The 13,942-nt window shown below is 44.7% G+C and overlaps 1 protein-coding gene across 1 annotated transcript in view; it reads left to right on the top strand.

Annotated features, from left to right (window-relative positions):
* The first annotated feature begins 5,644 nt into the window (after positions 1-5,644).
* The window catches only part of HKDC1 (hexokinase domain containing 1), a 41,345-nt gene continuing 33,047 nt past the window's right edge, over positions 5,645-13,942 (top strand). The window contains exons 1-2 of the mRNA XM_043477228.1: positions 5,645-5,837; positions 11,324-11,486. Coding sequence (XP_043333163.1) covers positions 5,775-5,837; positions 11,324-11,486 — 226 coding nt within the window. The 5' untranslated portion in view covers positions 5,645-5,774. The remainder of the gene's footprint in view (positions 5,838-11,323; positions 11,487-13,942) is intronic.

Below are 13,942 nucleotides of genomic sequence, written 5' to 3'. Positions count from 1 at the left end.
GACTTGAGGGTTTAATTTGTGGCCATATTTCCTGTCTCGTGCCTCACTCCCACTTCCCATGGCGCCTAATGGTCCCAGGTCCAGAGGTTGTTGGACTCAATCTCCCCAAAGAATAAACACCTGTTCTCCTCTAGGGGGTGGGGTGCAATGGTCACTCATTGCTCTAGGCAGAGGAGCATACCTGGGGCCTAATTGCCTTTTTATATACAGTTTCAGCCAATCTCTTTTTTCCTCTCCTCTTGCTTTTCTGAAGTATCAGGGCCTCCAGTTTCTGACTAGTTCTAGAGCAGAAACGAGTCATTACTCGTTTCTTGGTGGAATCACTCTCTGCAGGCACTTAGGTATCCGTGTTTCCCCTGCTAATCTTCTCTGTCAGCTTTCTGTCTTCCAAAATCAGTTAAGTTCTCTTGTTTGTATGGATTTATGCCAAGCTTATGTATTTTGCAAATACAGCTCTTAATGTATAGCTGTGATAAAAAATAATGTACAGTTGATTTCATTTTAAAAAATCAAATTTAGGTATCATTTATCTATATAATATGCACCTATTTTTAAAATTAATAAAAAAGAAATCAACTATATTATTTTTATCACAAATGTACATAGAGCTGTGTTATTTAATTAATTATTTTTTTTTAAGAACTATAGTTAACATACATGCTCATTTCTTCACAGGTGTTCCCTGGATGCTCTTGGGTCAGGAATAAACCTGTAAAAAAAACCCAAAACTATCAGTAGTATTCTTTTGAAACTTGCTGAAGTTAACATTTCAGCTTCATTTGTGGTTGCTCCCATGGAAACACCACAGTAACTGCAACTGCTGGCTGTTCGGAAGCTTCTATACTGACTTTCTTTTACGGCAGTTTGCTCTTTCACACACTTTCTTTCTTTGGCAGCAAGTGGAATACCAGCAGGTCAGACTGACTTATAATAGGGACATCTTAACTTTGTACATATTGTTAGAAAAAGGACAGAATTCAAGACCTGTTTTCTTTAGTAACAGGAATAAAATAGTTATAAAATTACTAATTGTTTCTATAATTCCAGTAAGTGAAACTGGTAACTTTTAGTGGTTTTGGTTATGGAATATTTTTTAGGTTTATTCAAGTTATTTATTAATATTTATTATTGAGGTATAATTGATGCACAATATTACACACAAGTTTCAGGTGTACAACTAGTGAGTCACAATTTTTAAAAGGTTACATTCCACTTGTAGTTATTATAAAATATTAGCTACATTCCCTATGTTATACAATATATCCTCATAGCTCATTTCTTTCTCTCTTTTTTAATAATGATCTCTCTAGACCTTTATTATCCTTTACTGTTTTCTAGGATTCTCTGCCATAGAACTTTCGCCTTAGACTTTTTTTAAAATTTGCATTTATGTCATACATAGTAGTTTGTACTTCTTACTCTCCCTACTCCTATCTTGTCTCCCCCATTCTCTCTCCCCTCAGATAATCACTCGTTTATCTTCCTTATCTGTGAGTCTGTTTCCTTTTTGTTTTATTCACTAATTTATATTTTGGATTCCATAAATAAGTAATATCATGGTTTGTAGTTATGTTTTACTGAATGTACTGAAAGGGCGGCATGTATTTTCTTATCCTAAGGACTTTAATGGGATGAGATGAAATAGCAATTTTAAGAAGGGGTACCTAGCTAGGTGAAGGCTTAAAGAGGTGCTTTTAGCGTGCCCACTGTGGGATGCATGGCTTCTCTTATGTGATCTCATTTACTTTTATTCTCCGAATGACCACTGAGGGAACTATGAACACTTTACAAATACAAACTTGGACCCTTTGTCTTCAAACAGGGCAGAGCCAAACTGGGAACCCAGGGCCTGTGCACTTTCCACTGAGCACGTTTCAGTAGCTTGGGTTCCCTATTTCGCCTGTGCTTTGCTTCCGGGTTCCCTGGTGGCTCAGATGGTGAGGCGTCCGTCTACGATGCGGGAGGCCTGGGTTCGATCCCTGGGTCGGGAAGATTCCCTGGAGAAAGAAACGGCAACCCACTCCAGTCCTCTTGCCTAGAAAATCCCATGAACGGAGGGGCCTGATGTCCATGGGGTCGCAAAGAGTCGGACACAACTGAGCGACTTCACTTTCACTTTCTTTCACTTTTGCTTCCAGGTTAGCAAGAGCCAGTGGAGGACAGTGGATGAGCATGGGTCCTGAAGTCATACTGCCTGCATTTAAATATCTGTTCCATGTAATACCACTTGGGCTCTCTGCCTGTTTATTTATAAAATAGAAGAGAATGATAGTGGTTATGGGAATTAATATTGTAAAACACCCAGTAAACATTGCACAAGTGTTTCTTAAATAATAGGTAAATTCTTCTGGATTTCTTATCTTTCTGCTATGCTCAGTACTTAAAGGAAAGTAGATACTGTCTTCAGGCCTTCCCCTAGGGGCCAGCTCTATGGAAACAGAAGTGTGTATAGATGTCAAAGTTCCTTCTTACATGGAAGGTTTGGGCCAGACAGATAATACATTTTCACTAAAATGTTACTCAGTTTCCCTGGTGACTCAGCCATGAAGAATCCACCTGCCAATGCAGGAAACAGTGGGTTTGATACCTGGGTCGGGAAGATCCCCTGGAGAAGGAAATGGCAACCCACTCCAGTGTTCTTGCCTGGGAAATCCCATGGACAGAGGAGCCTGGCAGGCTAGTCCTTGGGGTTGCAAAAGAGTCGAACATGACTTAGCGACTGAACAAAGAGAAAAAAAAATGGTCACTTAGCTGACCAACCCTCAAATGGTCTTCTTAAGCAAAATCTAAGTGCTTCTAAGACATGCATATCATTGAATAGCTACATAGAGCTTTTTTTTTCTTTTAATTTTGCTGTGGCATGTGGCATGCGAGATCTTAATTCCCTGACCCGGGACCGAACCTGTGCTCCCAGCAGTGGCAGTGTAGAGCCTTAACCACTGGTCTGCCAGGGAAGTCCCCCACAGAGCTTTAATAAGGGTGAAAAATTCCAATGGTTGTGCTGAAATAATCAGATGAAGGATGGCAAAACAATCTAATTACTTAGTCTTTATAAGTTGAGCGGGCTGAGCTAGATGACTCCAAATACATATGATCTTTATAGTCATTAAGCTTCTAGATTTAGTCATCCAATTCCAGACCTGGAATGTATGAATAGATGCTAATGTGCTCAGCTTAAAAAATGGAATGATGCAACAGATGAAAACCCTCTGGTGTGTTTTGCCTGATTAAGATTCCAGAGGCTGCCTATCTGGCACATAAAAGCAACCACAAGATTGCAGAGATCTTTGGTTATAGCTTTGTGTCCTTTTCTCCACGAGTCATCGTAACCCCTATCCCCATGTTGAATAGATTGATGACCTCGGTGCCACACTGCATCCCAGAGATTACTTTTTTTTTTTTTTGGCAAAATAATCAAAATGCTTTATTTTTTCTTTTTCAAAATGTTTTAAGAAAAGAAAAAGAAAGTAAAATGTACCCCTTTCCCTAAATCTAACTATAAAAAGTCCTCCTATTCATTGTAAATTGCTTAATGGGGAAAAAAAGTGAAAGTGGAGTCACGCAGTCATGTCTGACTCTTCGCAACCCCATGGACTGCAGCCTACCATGCTCCTCCATCCATGGGATTTTCCAGGCAAGAATACAGAGGTTATTTTTTAAATGAAGGAATTAGGACAATGCTGTTATCTGTGGGCAGGTGACCTGCCCAGGATGTTATCCTCACCCAGTGTAGACTCAGGGACAACACGATCTGTCTCAGGAAACCAACAATTCCACCTGTTGAGTCATGTCAACAACTGAAGATTAACCTTTGCGCGTAGGAATGACCAAGGAGCTGAGAGCGTCCAGAGTCTGAGGGGCACACACTGAAAAGGACAGTGTTTCTCCACCTGGGAGAGGGTTTTATACCAATCTGAGAAAAGCACTTGAGTCATTATAATCAAGCATGCTGGGCTCAGCCGAGACCTCTAGTGGCTCATCCACAGGATGGAGGAGTAGCGAGCACTGATTGGAGAATCAGTGCCTTCTGAAGAGGCAGCTGTTGAAGGTTCTTACCCTGGCAATTGTCTGGAAATTGTCTTGATTAATGAGATTATGCTGCTGAAAAGCAAACAAAACTGAGGCTGTTGAGCTGACCAGGAAACAGTGTTTTCCCTTTGTATTGTAGAGCACGTGCCTACGGGAGCAGAGAAACACCGGGGTGCCCATCTGACCCTCCTTAACATCAGTCAGTTGCTAATTTTAGGAAGCATTTGGTTAGTGTTTGGGACATTATGCTCAGAAATTTCCTTATTTAGTCATTTCCTGCCACTGGGAAGATCCTGTTGTAGTGATATCTCTGTGTTTAGTTTTCCAAGTACTGTTGACCCTTGAACAACTCAGAGGTTAGGGGCACCAGGCTTTCCATGCAGTCTAAAATTTAACAGCTAACAGCCGGCCCACCCTGTATGTGGTTCCCCCATATCTGTGATTCCACATCTGCAGGATTCAACCAGCCCTGGATCATGGGGTACTGTAGTATTTACTGTTGAAAAAAATCCACATATAAGTGGACCCATTCAGTTCAACCCCCGTGTTATTCAAGGGTCAACTGTAGTTGGAATTCTTGACAATAACCCAACAGAATGCTGCTGCTTGTAGTAGCTATTAATTATCTATCTCATGGAAAAAGAAGAAAGGCAATGTTACGTGTTGGTTAAGAGTTGGGCCATGAAATGGAACTCCTGGATTTGATTCTTCATTGTACTGTTTGCAAGCTTAGTGATTTTGAGTAAATTAACCTTTCTGGGCCTCAGTGTTCACATTTATAAAATGGAAATAGCAAGTGTTCCATCCATGTTACCTACTGTTGTTAACATTGTTGTTGGCTTTATTAGCTGACCAATGACGGTAGGAAGAATGCAAGGTCTGTTGTACCCATACATTGGCTCCTTTATGGGCCCTTCTCACATCAAGTACGATGAGTGAGATACGTGAACCAAATATCCGAGTGGCCTGAGACATTTCCTGCTTGTGACTTCGATTTTTCTCGCCAATAGCACAGTGAGTACAATGAGTACAGTGATTTCATTCCTTCTCATGGGTATTTTTTCCCTAGTTCCTTATCTGGGAAATCAAGGTTTTCTGGCTTACCATTCTGAAAAGATAAACCTTTATTGATTTTTTTTTCCATTACCACAGGCTGTCAGCTAAGAGATCTTGATCTGTCACAAATGAAGGAATTTGCCCCAACATTCTTGAAATCTTCTGACCAGGGCAATACTTAGTCTTAATTAAGATAGTGCTCTAGAAGAGCAGGGATCCAAGAGTTATGTCCCTGTGTTGAGAAGAAAGGACCAAAGAGAAAAGCCTGAGACTGGACTTTTGGAGAGCAGCTTGGCTGGTTAGGAATTGGCTTTGTTTAATGGTCAACTCCTCAGAAGATTTTCCTTGGCTGAGTGGGCTTGGTGGGGCACTAGCTTGAGCATGTTGCTTAGCAACAAGATTTTGTGACATCCAGTTCTCAAAGAGTCAAGCAACCCACCCCTTGCCTGCCCTCCACCAACCCTCAGCTACCACCCCGAGCCTCCTATTAGTGTGTGCCGGAGGGAGGGACCAGAGGCTGGGGGCGAAGTTTAATCATTGAACTAAGCAGCCCGCAAGTATTTAATCTGTAGCACCTAGTTCCCCGGAAGCCTCCAGGCTGGACTGGAAGTGGGCAGCTCTCCAGAGACGAGGGAGTAACCCTGCACGGAAACCTCCGCTCACCTCAGGAGAAACCAAACTTGGAGAAAATGTTTGCGGTACACTTGATGGCGTTTTACTTCACCAAGCTGAAGGAGGATCAGATCAAGAAGGTAAGCACTCTCAGAGCTGAGAGATACCTGGTTATGTCTTCCCTGATAGAGTTAACTGGCCCCTACACATGAAAAGATTTAAGAGAGCTTATTAGAATAGGCATGAGGCACTCAGGAGCAGTTAAAAAAAAAAAACGACTCACAGAAGGGGACAAAGAGGTAAATCTCCCACCAGCCGTACGTTGCATACTGTCTGAGCCTTCAATTTCACTCGAAAATTCCTGGCAGACACCAGACAGGAAAGGGATGGGGAGAAAGTCTTTGGGAAGCCTGGAGATTATTGTGTTTGATGTGAGAGATGTTTAGGAGGGAGGGTTACAAAGGAGAATCATTTTGTTTTTCTTTTTTAAAGAGTTTGAGAACTTTAGAAGTAATTCACATGATTCCTCACATGCTTGAAAAGATATAAATGCAAACACCAAAAGGGGTGTGAGATTCCACGTATAGTAATCGAAATATAAATTATTGGTATGTGCTGTTTGCCAGGGGTGTGCTATTAATGATGTGCATTATTTTGCCACTTTGCCCAAGAAACCTGTCTACGAAACTGATTCCAAGGTGGGCTGATTAAAAGTTGCCAAGGCTGGAGGCCAACAGCATTCTCTCCTGGCAGCCTGGAATGAGCCTAGCCTGCCACTCTAGCCACACCAGTGGCAGGGCTCTGGGCATGAGAATCTCTCAATTTATAGATACCAGAGGTTCTCCCAGCAGGTCAGTTCAGTTCAGTTGCTCAGTCTTGTCTGACTCTTTGTGACCCCATGGACTGCAGCACGCCAGGCTTCCCGATTCCCGACTTCCATCACCGACTCCTGAAGCTTGCTCAAACTCATGTCCATCAAGTTGGTGATGCCATTCAATCAATCTCATCCTCTGTTCTCCTCTTCTTCTGCCAGTAGGTTGGTTTAGCCAAGATTACCCAGGTATTTAAGGTGGAGTAGGGATTAAACCCAAGCCCCTGACTCCTCCTCCAGCATTCTTTCCATTGTGTCATGATGCTTCCTAGCCTTTCAGACTGAAAGGAAGGAAGCATGGCACCTTTGGGCAGCCCCCTGCCCTGGGTGGGATAACCTCCCACTACATTCTGTTCATTAGGGAGCTGGCTTGCAGGTTGCAGCAAATCTTAAAATGTAAATCAGTCAGAGTTAAGTTATCTGACTTTCCATTTGTCACTTAGATTCATGGAGCCCTCTACGAGCTTAAGGAGGTGGAAAAGTGCCAACAGCACTGCTTAAGAATTCAGTTACTTCTTAGTCAAGATGCAAGCTGCATGGTGTCTCTCCAGCCCCCAAGGGGAGTCTTTACAACCTCTATACCTCCAATTCTAGCAAATGAGTTTCGTTTCCGTGGGCCCCTTTGTGGTGGTTAACCTTTAGTCACACCCTGGAATCAGGCTGGACATGTTTGTCCACCAGCGCAGGTGCAAGCCCAGGAGGCAAGGTACGCAGCCTCCACCAAAATCTGTTCTCGGTCCTTCTGGGAGGAGGACTGCTATTTGTCAAGGCCTGGAGGTGACCCCTCTCTCTCCGGGGAGAAAGCTAAGGGTGAGGTGAGCAAGGATAGTCAGGAACTTTTTCCAGTCACCTGAAGTGAGTGGGCCAGCAGGTGTCTGGCATAGCAAGGTTTTATGAGCTGCTTGGATGAGTCACAGGTTCAGAAAAACAGCAACTCATTCACCCTCCTCATGGTGACAATACATCTGGTCAAAAGGCATGGGCTCCTTCTCCCTCCCGGTCAAGCAGCCAGTCCCCTCCAGAGTTTCTGTGCTTCCTGCATGGAGAGTTGTCAAGATCCTGGGCCCTACTTGCCCGCAAGTGTTAGTATTCAGAACCTGAGATGATTTTTGAAACCTGCTTATACCAACATTAAAATGAAAACAAAACAGGAAGAAGAAAGAGAGAGAGAGGGAAGATAAGAAGAGAAAGGAGAAACCACTCTTAGAGCTGCTTTTCCAATTCCATGTATTGACATTATCTGACCTATTGATAGCATTGAGCTGAGCTTGGTCACTGACCTGCAGATTGTTCATTCATAAGAGAAGGACTGGCTAGGGTTTTCTATGTGTACTTTTTACAGTTTAGTAAGTCAACATTGCAAAAAGTGGAGATATTACCTTTAGTCCCATCCTCCTCATAAACACTGTCATATTTGCCATGTGGAAGACTTTGTAGTCGTTTTTCACAGTGGACGTTTTTATAGTTATATGGTGCATATTGTTCTGGATCTGTGTCCTTCATTTACTGTTATATCGTAACCACGTGTACAGATTTCTCCATAATTATCATTTTAATATCTTCCTAATATTCTGTTGAGGCTTTCCTGGTATCTCAGTGGTAAAGAATCCACCTGCCACAATTAAAAAATAAATAAAAATTTAAAAAAAGAATCCATCTGCCAATGCAGGAGACATGGGTTCAATTCTGGGTCAGGAAGATCCCCTGGAGAAGAATATGGCAACCCACTCCAGTATTCCTGCCCAGAAAATTCCATGGACAGAGGAGTCACTGGGCTACAGTTCATGGGGCTGTAAAAGAGTCTTAGTGACTAAACAATAACAATATTCAATTAAGTTGGATATGCCAGAATTTAAATTTCCCCATCTTTTTGGACATTCAGCTACTTTCACAAATATTTTTTTTTGCCAATTAAAATACTGCTATGTTAAACATAGACATGCATTTAATATTCTCCATATTTGGGATTGTTTCCTAAGGATAGGTTTCCAGAAGTGAAATCACTGGGTCCAAGAGTTGAACCGTTTTACGACTCTCAATTCGTAATATGGGACCTTTGGACTAAGTGATCTGTAAAGTCCCTTCCAGCTCCCACATTCTCTAATTCAGCAGCTTTGAGTTTACATTTTTGAATTTGCTCTTTATATGTTAAATGTGCTACTTGTTGGTTCTTTTGTTTAGAAAATATCTCATGTCACATGATTTGTGAGTCACTCCGAGAGTAGGCTTGGTTTTCTGAACTCAAGTACCTTCCTTGGTGCCTGCAATGTGTGTTCCTGGTTATATAGTCCTCAAATCACCTGTTTGGGTCTAAAATATAGCCTTTTTGTCCCAGTGTAGGTTTCATTCTTGCCTGGAGAATCCCAGGGACGGGGAAGCCTGGTGGGCTGCCGTCTCTGGGGTTGCACAGAGTCGGACATGACTGAAGTGACTTAGCAGCAGGTTTCATTCTTCTTTTCACTTTACCAGGTGTTGTGGAAGATTAAAAAATATATACAAAACAAGAAAGCCATGCTAGTTGACATTTTTTTTTGACATAACTTTAACTTATTGAAACAGCAGGAGTAGTGACCCCATCTTGAATGACTCTTTTAAACGTCAGCTGGCAAACGACTGCCAAAGGGCCTCAAAACCATTACTTACTTACAAAGGATGATGCTATGGGAATGCCTAGAAAAGCTCATTATACTCTGGGGATGGGAAGAAATGAGCAGTAGATTCAGGGCCACTGTCTGAAGGGCCTTGGGGGTGGTAAAGGAGCAAGTTTAGTTCCTGAGGGACACATCTCACCCTTCTCTGAGCCCCAATTACTTGGGTCACATCCTTTCTGTCGGTGGTCTCCTTGTCTGTTGCTGTGCCAACCAATTAGTTATCAACAGACTCAGAGGGAACAGAAAGCCCTTAATGAAGCATGACCTGGTTCTATCCTATCTCCTCAAATACGCTGACAGCCCAATTGTCCTCTTTTGTTAGTGGCTCTCTGATGGTCTTCTGGCCTCTTTCTGGCTCCCAGGCCCCTAAAGCCATGGACCACTTCACTGGCGTAGGACTCCATACTGGCCCTGGACTGAACTGAGATACCTGCCCTATAGGCTTGGCTGAAGGCTGGGGACCTGTCTTATGATAAATGTCGTGTGACCCCTGGCTTTGGTATAATTTGTCTGTTGGACTTGCGGGTCCTGCACAAAGCTGTGAAGCAAAACCAGGCCATGGAAGTGAGGAACGTGGAGGAATTAGAGTCCCAATGCTGCCCCTGACCTGCAGCTCTCCTAGTGGCTCTGAGCCTTGAAGTCCCCATCTCTCAATTAGGAGCCATCCTTTTGGCCTTAGCTGGCTGCCTCAATGGGCTTCCCTGGTGGCTCAGACGGTAAAGAATCTGCCCACAATGCAGGAGACGCAAATAGGTATCTTGGAGATTAGATGAGGTATCATACACAAAAGCATTTTTTATTTTTATTTTTTTTATACAAAAGCATTTTTTAGACTGCAGCCAATGTTCTTAGCCTCAGGGAAAAGTGTGGGGAAGCAATTCCTATAGGAATGTGCCCAGATCAAGCCTTCTTCTGACCTGGATGAATAGAGAGGCTATTCAGTATATAAAGCAGGGCGGCAATACAGGGCACCTGTCCCACTGTTCCTTCTCCTAATTCTCCAACCCAGCGAGCCCCGGGAGTCCAAGCCACGCCACCGAGTGACTTGTGTTAGCACGGGGAGGTGGTAAGATGTGACTTCCTACCTTAAAATGGACTGTGTACAGCAAGAATAATTTTTACATCTTTCCTCCATTGGGGCATTTGTCCTTTGTCCCGATTTTCTGATTATATGAGTGACATCCACTCATTTCCAATAGCAAGTTGAGCTGGCTTTAAAAATTAAACTTCATTTTAGTTAGAACAACCTCAGTTAAAAAGGAAATTTAAAGCACTGGACTTCAGAGATTGTACTCTGAAATTGAATTTAGCTTTGAGCTTCCTAGCAGCCCATAAATGAGGGGAGACATGTGAACACCTATTATTATCATTGCATAAAAGAAAGCTTCCCTGTTTTGGAATTTAAGCTTCACTCTATAAGTGAGTCTCTTCCAGTGGAGAGGCAATGGGAAAATGGTGAGGACCTTGAACTGGGAATTAGAAACTGAGTCCTTGTTTTTGCCCCCTCTATTTTCCCATCAGAAAAGTGGGGGAACCATTTTTTCCTCAGAGCTTGTCCTTCAGAGGAAGAAGTCCCTACCCTCACCCCTCAGTTTTCCATTCCATTCTGTTCTTCTAAGCTCAGTGAGGGGTCAGGCAAGGGACCTTTGGGGATCTACATCAAGATGCTGTCCCAGGGACTTCCCTGGTGGTCTAGTGGTTGAGAGTCTGCCTGCCGATGCAAGGGACATGGGTTCAGTTCCTGCTTCGGGGGGATCCCACGTGCCATATGGCAGCTGAGCCCATGAGCCACAGCTACTCAGCCGAGAGCCTGTGCTCCTCAAGAGAAGCACCACAGTGAAAAGCCTGCTCTCCACAGCTGGAGAGTGACCCCTGCTCGCCACAGCTGGAGAGTGACCCCTGCTCGCCGCAACTAGAGAAAGCCCGGGCACAGCAACGAAGACCTGGCAGAGCCAGAAATAAATAAATAAATCTTTAAAAAAAAAAAAAAAGAAGCTGTCCTGAGCCAGGAATGCAGCTTTCTGCCTGGAGTGGGAATGAACAGCCTTGAGTGGAGGGCAGGTGCCCCAGCAACCACCCCTGGTCACTCTGCACTCTGTTCCAGGTGGACAGGTTCCTGTATCACATGCGCCTCTCCGATGAGACCCTTCTGGACATCATGGCTCGGTTCCAGGCAGAAATGCAGAAGGGCCTGGGGAAGGACACCAACCCCACAGCGTCGGTGAAGATGCTGCCCACCTTCGTCAGGGCCATTCCAGACGGCTCGGGTGAGTGAGGCTGGGGGCGGCTGGGTACACTGCTCCCCCTGGGTCCCTTTTGATGGATGGGTACCTGAAGTTGTCTCCTGTTTCCTGGCTTACCTCTCCAAGCCCTCTCTCCACACTCCCCCTCCCACCTTCCTGACTCTCTATGTTTCAGTCATGTTCCATATCAAAAGTTTTGAGCCAAAGTTCAAATGCATCTTGCTCTCTCCCTGCCTGCCTTGGCCCTATGCATTCTGTTCCCTCTCCTGCTAGAGCATCCCAACACTCTTCCCCTTATGAACACCAGCCTGGCCTTTCCATCTTAGTGTAGAGATCACTGGCTCCACCTAGGAAGCATCCCCATGCTGGGTTAGGTTCTTGTCACCCCGCTGTGTATGAGAGTCTCCCCAGTGGACCAATGCTCCCTGAGGGCCGAGTCTGCGTCTTCTTCACCGCAGTGCTCTGAGCGCTGCACAGTCCTGGATGCATACTGGGCCTGAAATGTTTGCAGAATGGATAGTAAATGGCATTTCACACCTAAGTACCCAGGTTCTGGGCTATAGATAGCAAGTAGTGGAAGACAGTATAGTGGAAAAAATATTAAATGGTAATTGAAGAAACCTGAGTTCTAAGCCCAGGTCTGTCATTCATCAGTGACCTTTGGCAAAATGTTTAATTTTTCTATCTGTAAAATGTGTTCTCTCTTGGTGCTGTAATAAGTTAGCACACACTTAGTAGCTCTAAACAACACAAATTTATTCTCTTGCAGCCTCAGAGGTCAGAAGTCTGAGATGGGTCTATAATCAAGGGCTATCATCAAGATGTGGCCGAGCTGCATTCCTTGTGGAGGCTTTAGGAAAGAGTCTCTCTGTTTCCTCGCATTTCCGAGCTTTTTCTATGTTCCCTGGCTCATGCCCTTCCCATCTTCAAGCCCCAGTGTAGCATCTTCAGATCTCTGACTCTGACCCTTCAGCCTCCCTCTTCCATACTTTAAAACCCTGTGATTACATTAGGCCAACTGATAAGCAATTTTGATTCTATCGTCAACCTTCATTCCTTCTTGTCACAGAATCTAGTATATTCATAGGACCTATGATCAGGATGTAAACATCTTGTGGGTACTATTATTTTGCCATCAAATTGCTCTACTCTCAGCCTCTGGGTAAAGCCATAGGAAGGAAAGAAATTGGTATCTACTACACACCTCCTGTGGTCATGGGGTGCTAGGGACTCGCTGTCTTATACAATCCCCATAAGAACCCCATGGTGAAGCTCTTATCCCCAAGTCAGATGAGAGCAGTGAGGACCCAGGGGCTCCCCCCAATGTCAGAGTCCCAGTGCTCCAACCAAGCTCCAGCAGGAGCTTTGGGGCTTTCAAGGGAGCAAGGACTAAAGTTTAGGGAGCTCTCAGGGACCTTTGATTGGATTAGCAGTGCTCTGGGCCCCTCTGGGAGAACACCTAGGCCAAAGTTGCTTGACTCTGCCATTTGAGAGGCCCCTGGGAACTGTGATGTGAAAGACCCATTCCCTTGCTGGTGGGGGTTGGACGGCATGGGTATTGTACCATGTGGAGAAACACAAGCTCTGAAGAGAGACAGTCCTGCTTTGAAATCTCTGCTGAGTTCTGACACTGCTCTTTGAGAATGCTGAGAAGACTGTGGTCCTTGATGGGTCCTCTGGGGCCATTCTGAGGAGCACCTGAGTCATGAGGTGTGTGTGTGTTGGGGAGCACCAGCTCAGAGTCCTCCTGCCTTCCAGTGCTTTGGCTCTTCTTGTAGAGGTGTGTCCCCAGAAGCAAGGGAAAGCGGCCTTCAATGGTCTGGAGGCTGTTGGCTGGGCCCAGCGTGCCTGTGGAGCCACATGCCTTTGTCAAGTCCCAGAACCACTGTTCTCATTAGCAAAAGAGATGTGGCCAGTTTGTCCACCAACTTGTAGGTTAATTAGCATCAGATGAGGTCATGTGCAAGGAATGCTTGCAACTCTCCAAAATGTCCCAGTTCTATGGAGCTCCTGTGAGCTCCTGGTCTGATTTCAGGATGATTTCCTAATCTCTCGGGGCCTCCATTTCTGAAATCTGTGCAGTTTTCAGAAGAAATCTTTCAGTGTTGGCCTGCTCTCTAGTTTCCCCTCCTTCATCTGAACCTGACTGAGGCGGGTAACCTGATAGAGCCTGAGTTAGCTCCCAGCTGTCAGTCAGGGAGCTGTGCTTGACTGTTCTTATAAGAGCCTTAAAAGCATGGTGGTCATTTGTGCCTTCTCCTCCACCACTCACAAGGGAAGGGGGACAGGAAGTGCCCATCTTGTGATTTGAATGTGTCAGTGATTCTTTAGGCCCGTCTCCATTGGCCTCTCTTCTTGACCTCTGCCTCCAGGCAGCCTCCTAGGCTGAGCCCTGTGGGTGAGACCAGCAGCCTCTGTGTTATCAGCTGAGGGCCCCAGACGTCTGCACTGGGACAGAGGTCCCACACTTGCCTAAGCAT

The sequence above is a fragment of the Cervus canadensis genome, chromosome 8 (genome assembly GCF_019320065.1).
Source record: "Cervus canadensis isolate Bull #8, Minnesota chromosome 8, ASM1932006v1, whole genome shotgun sequence".
NCBI lineage: Eukaryota > Metazoa > Chordata > Mammalia > Artiodactyla > Cervidae > Cervus > Cervus canadensis.
This window is presented reverse-complemented; position numbering and strand designations above follow the sequence as displayed.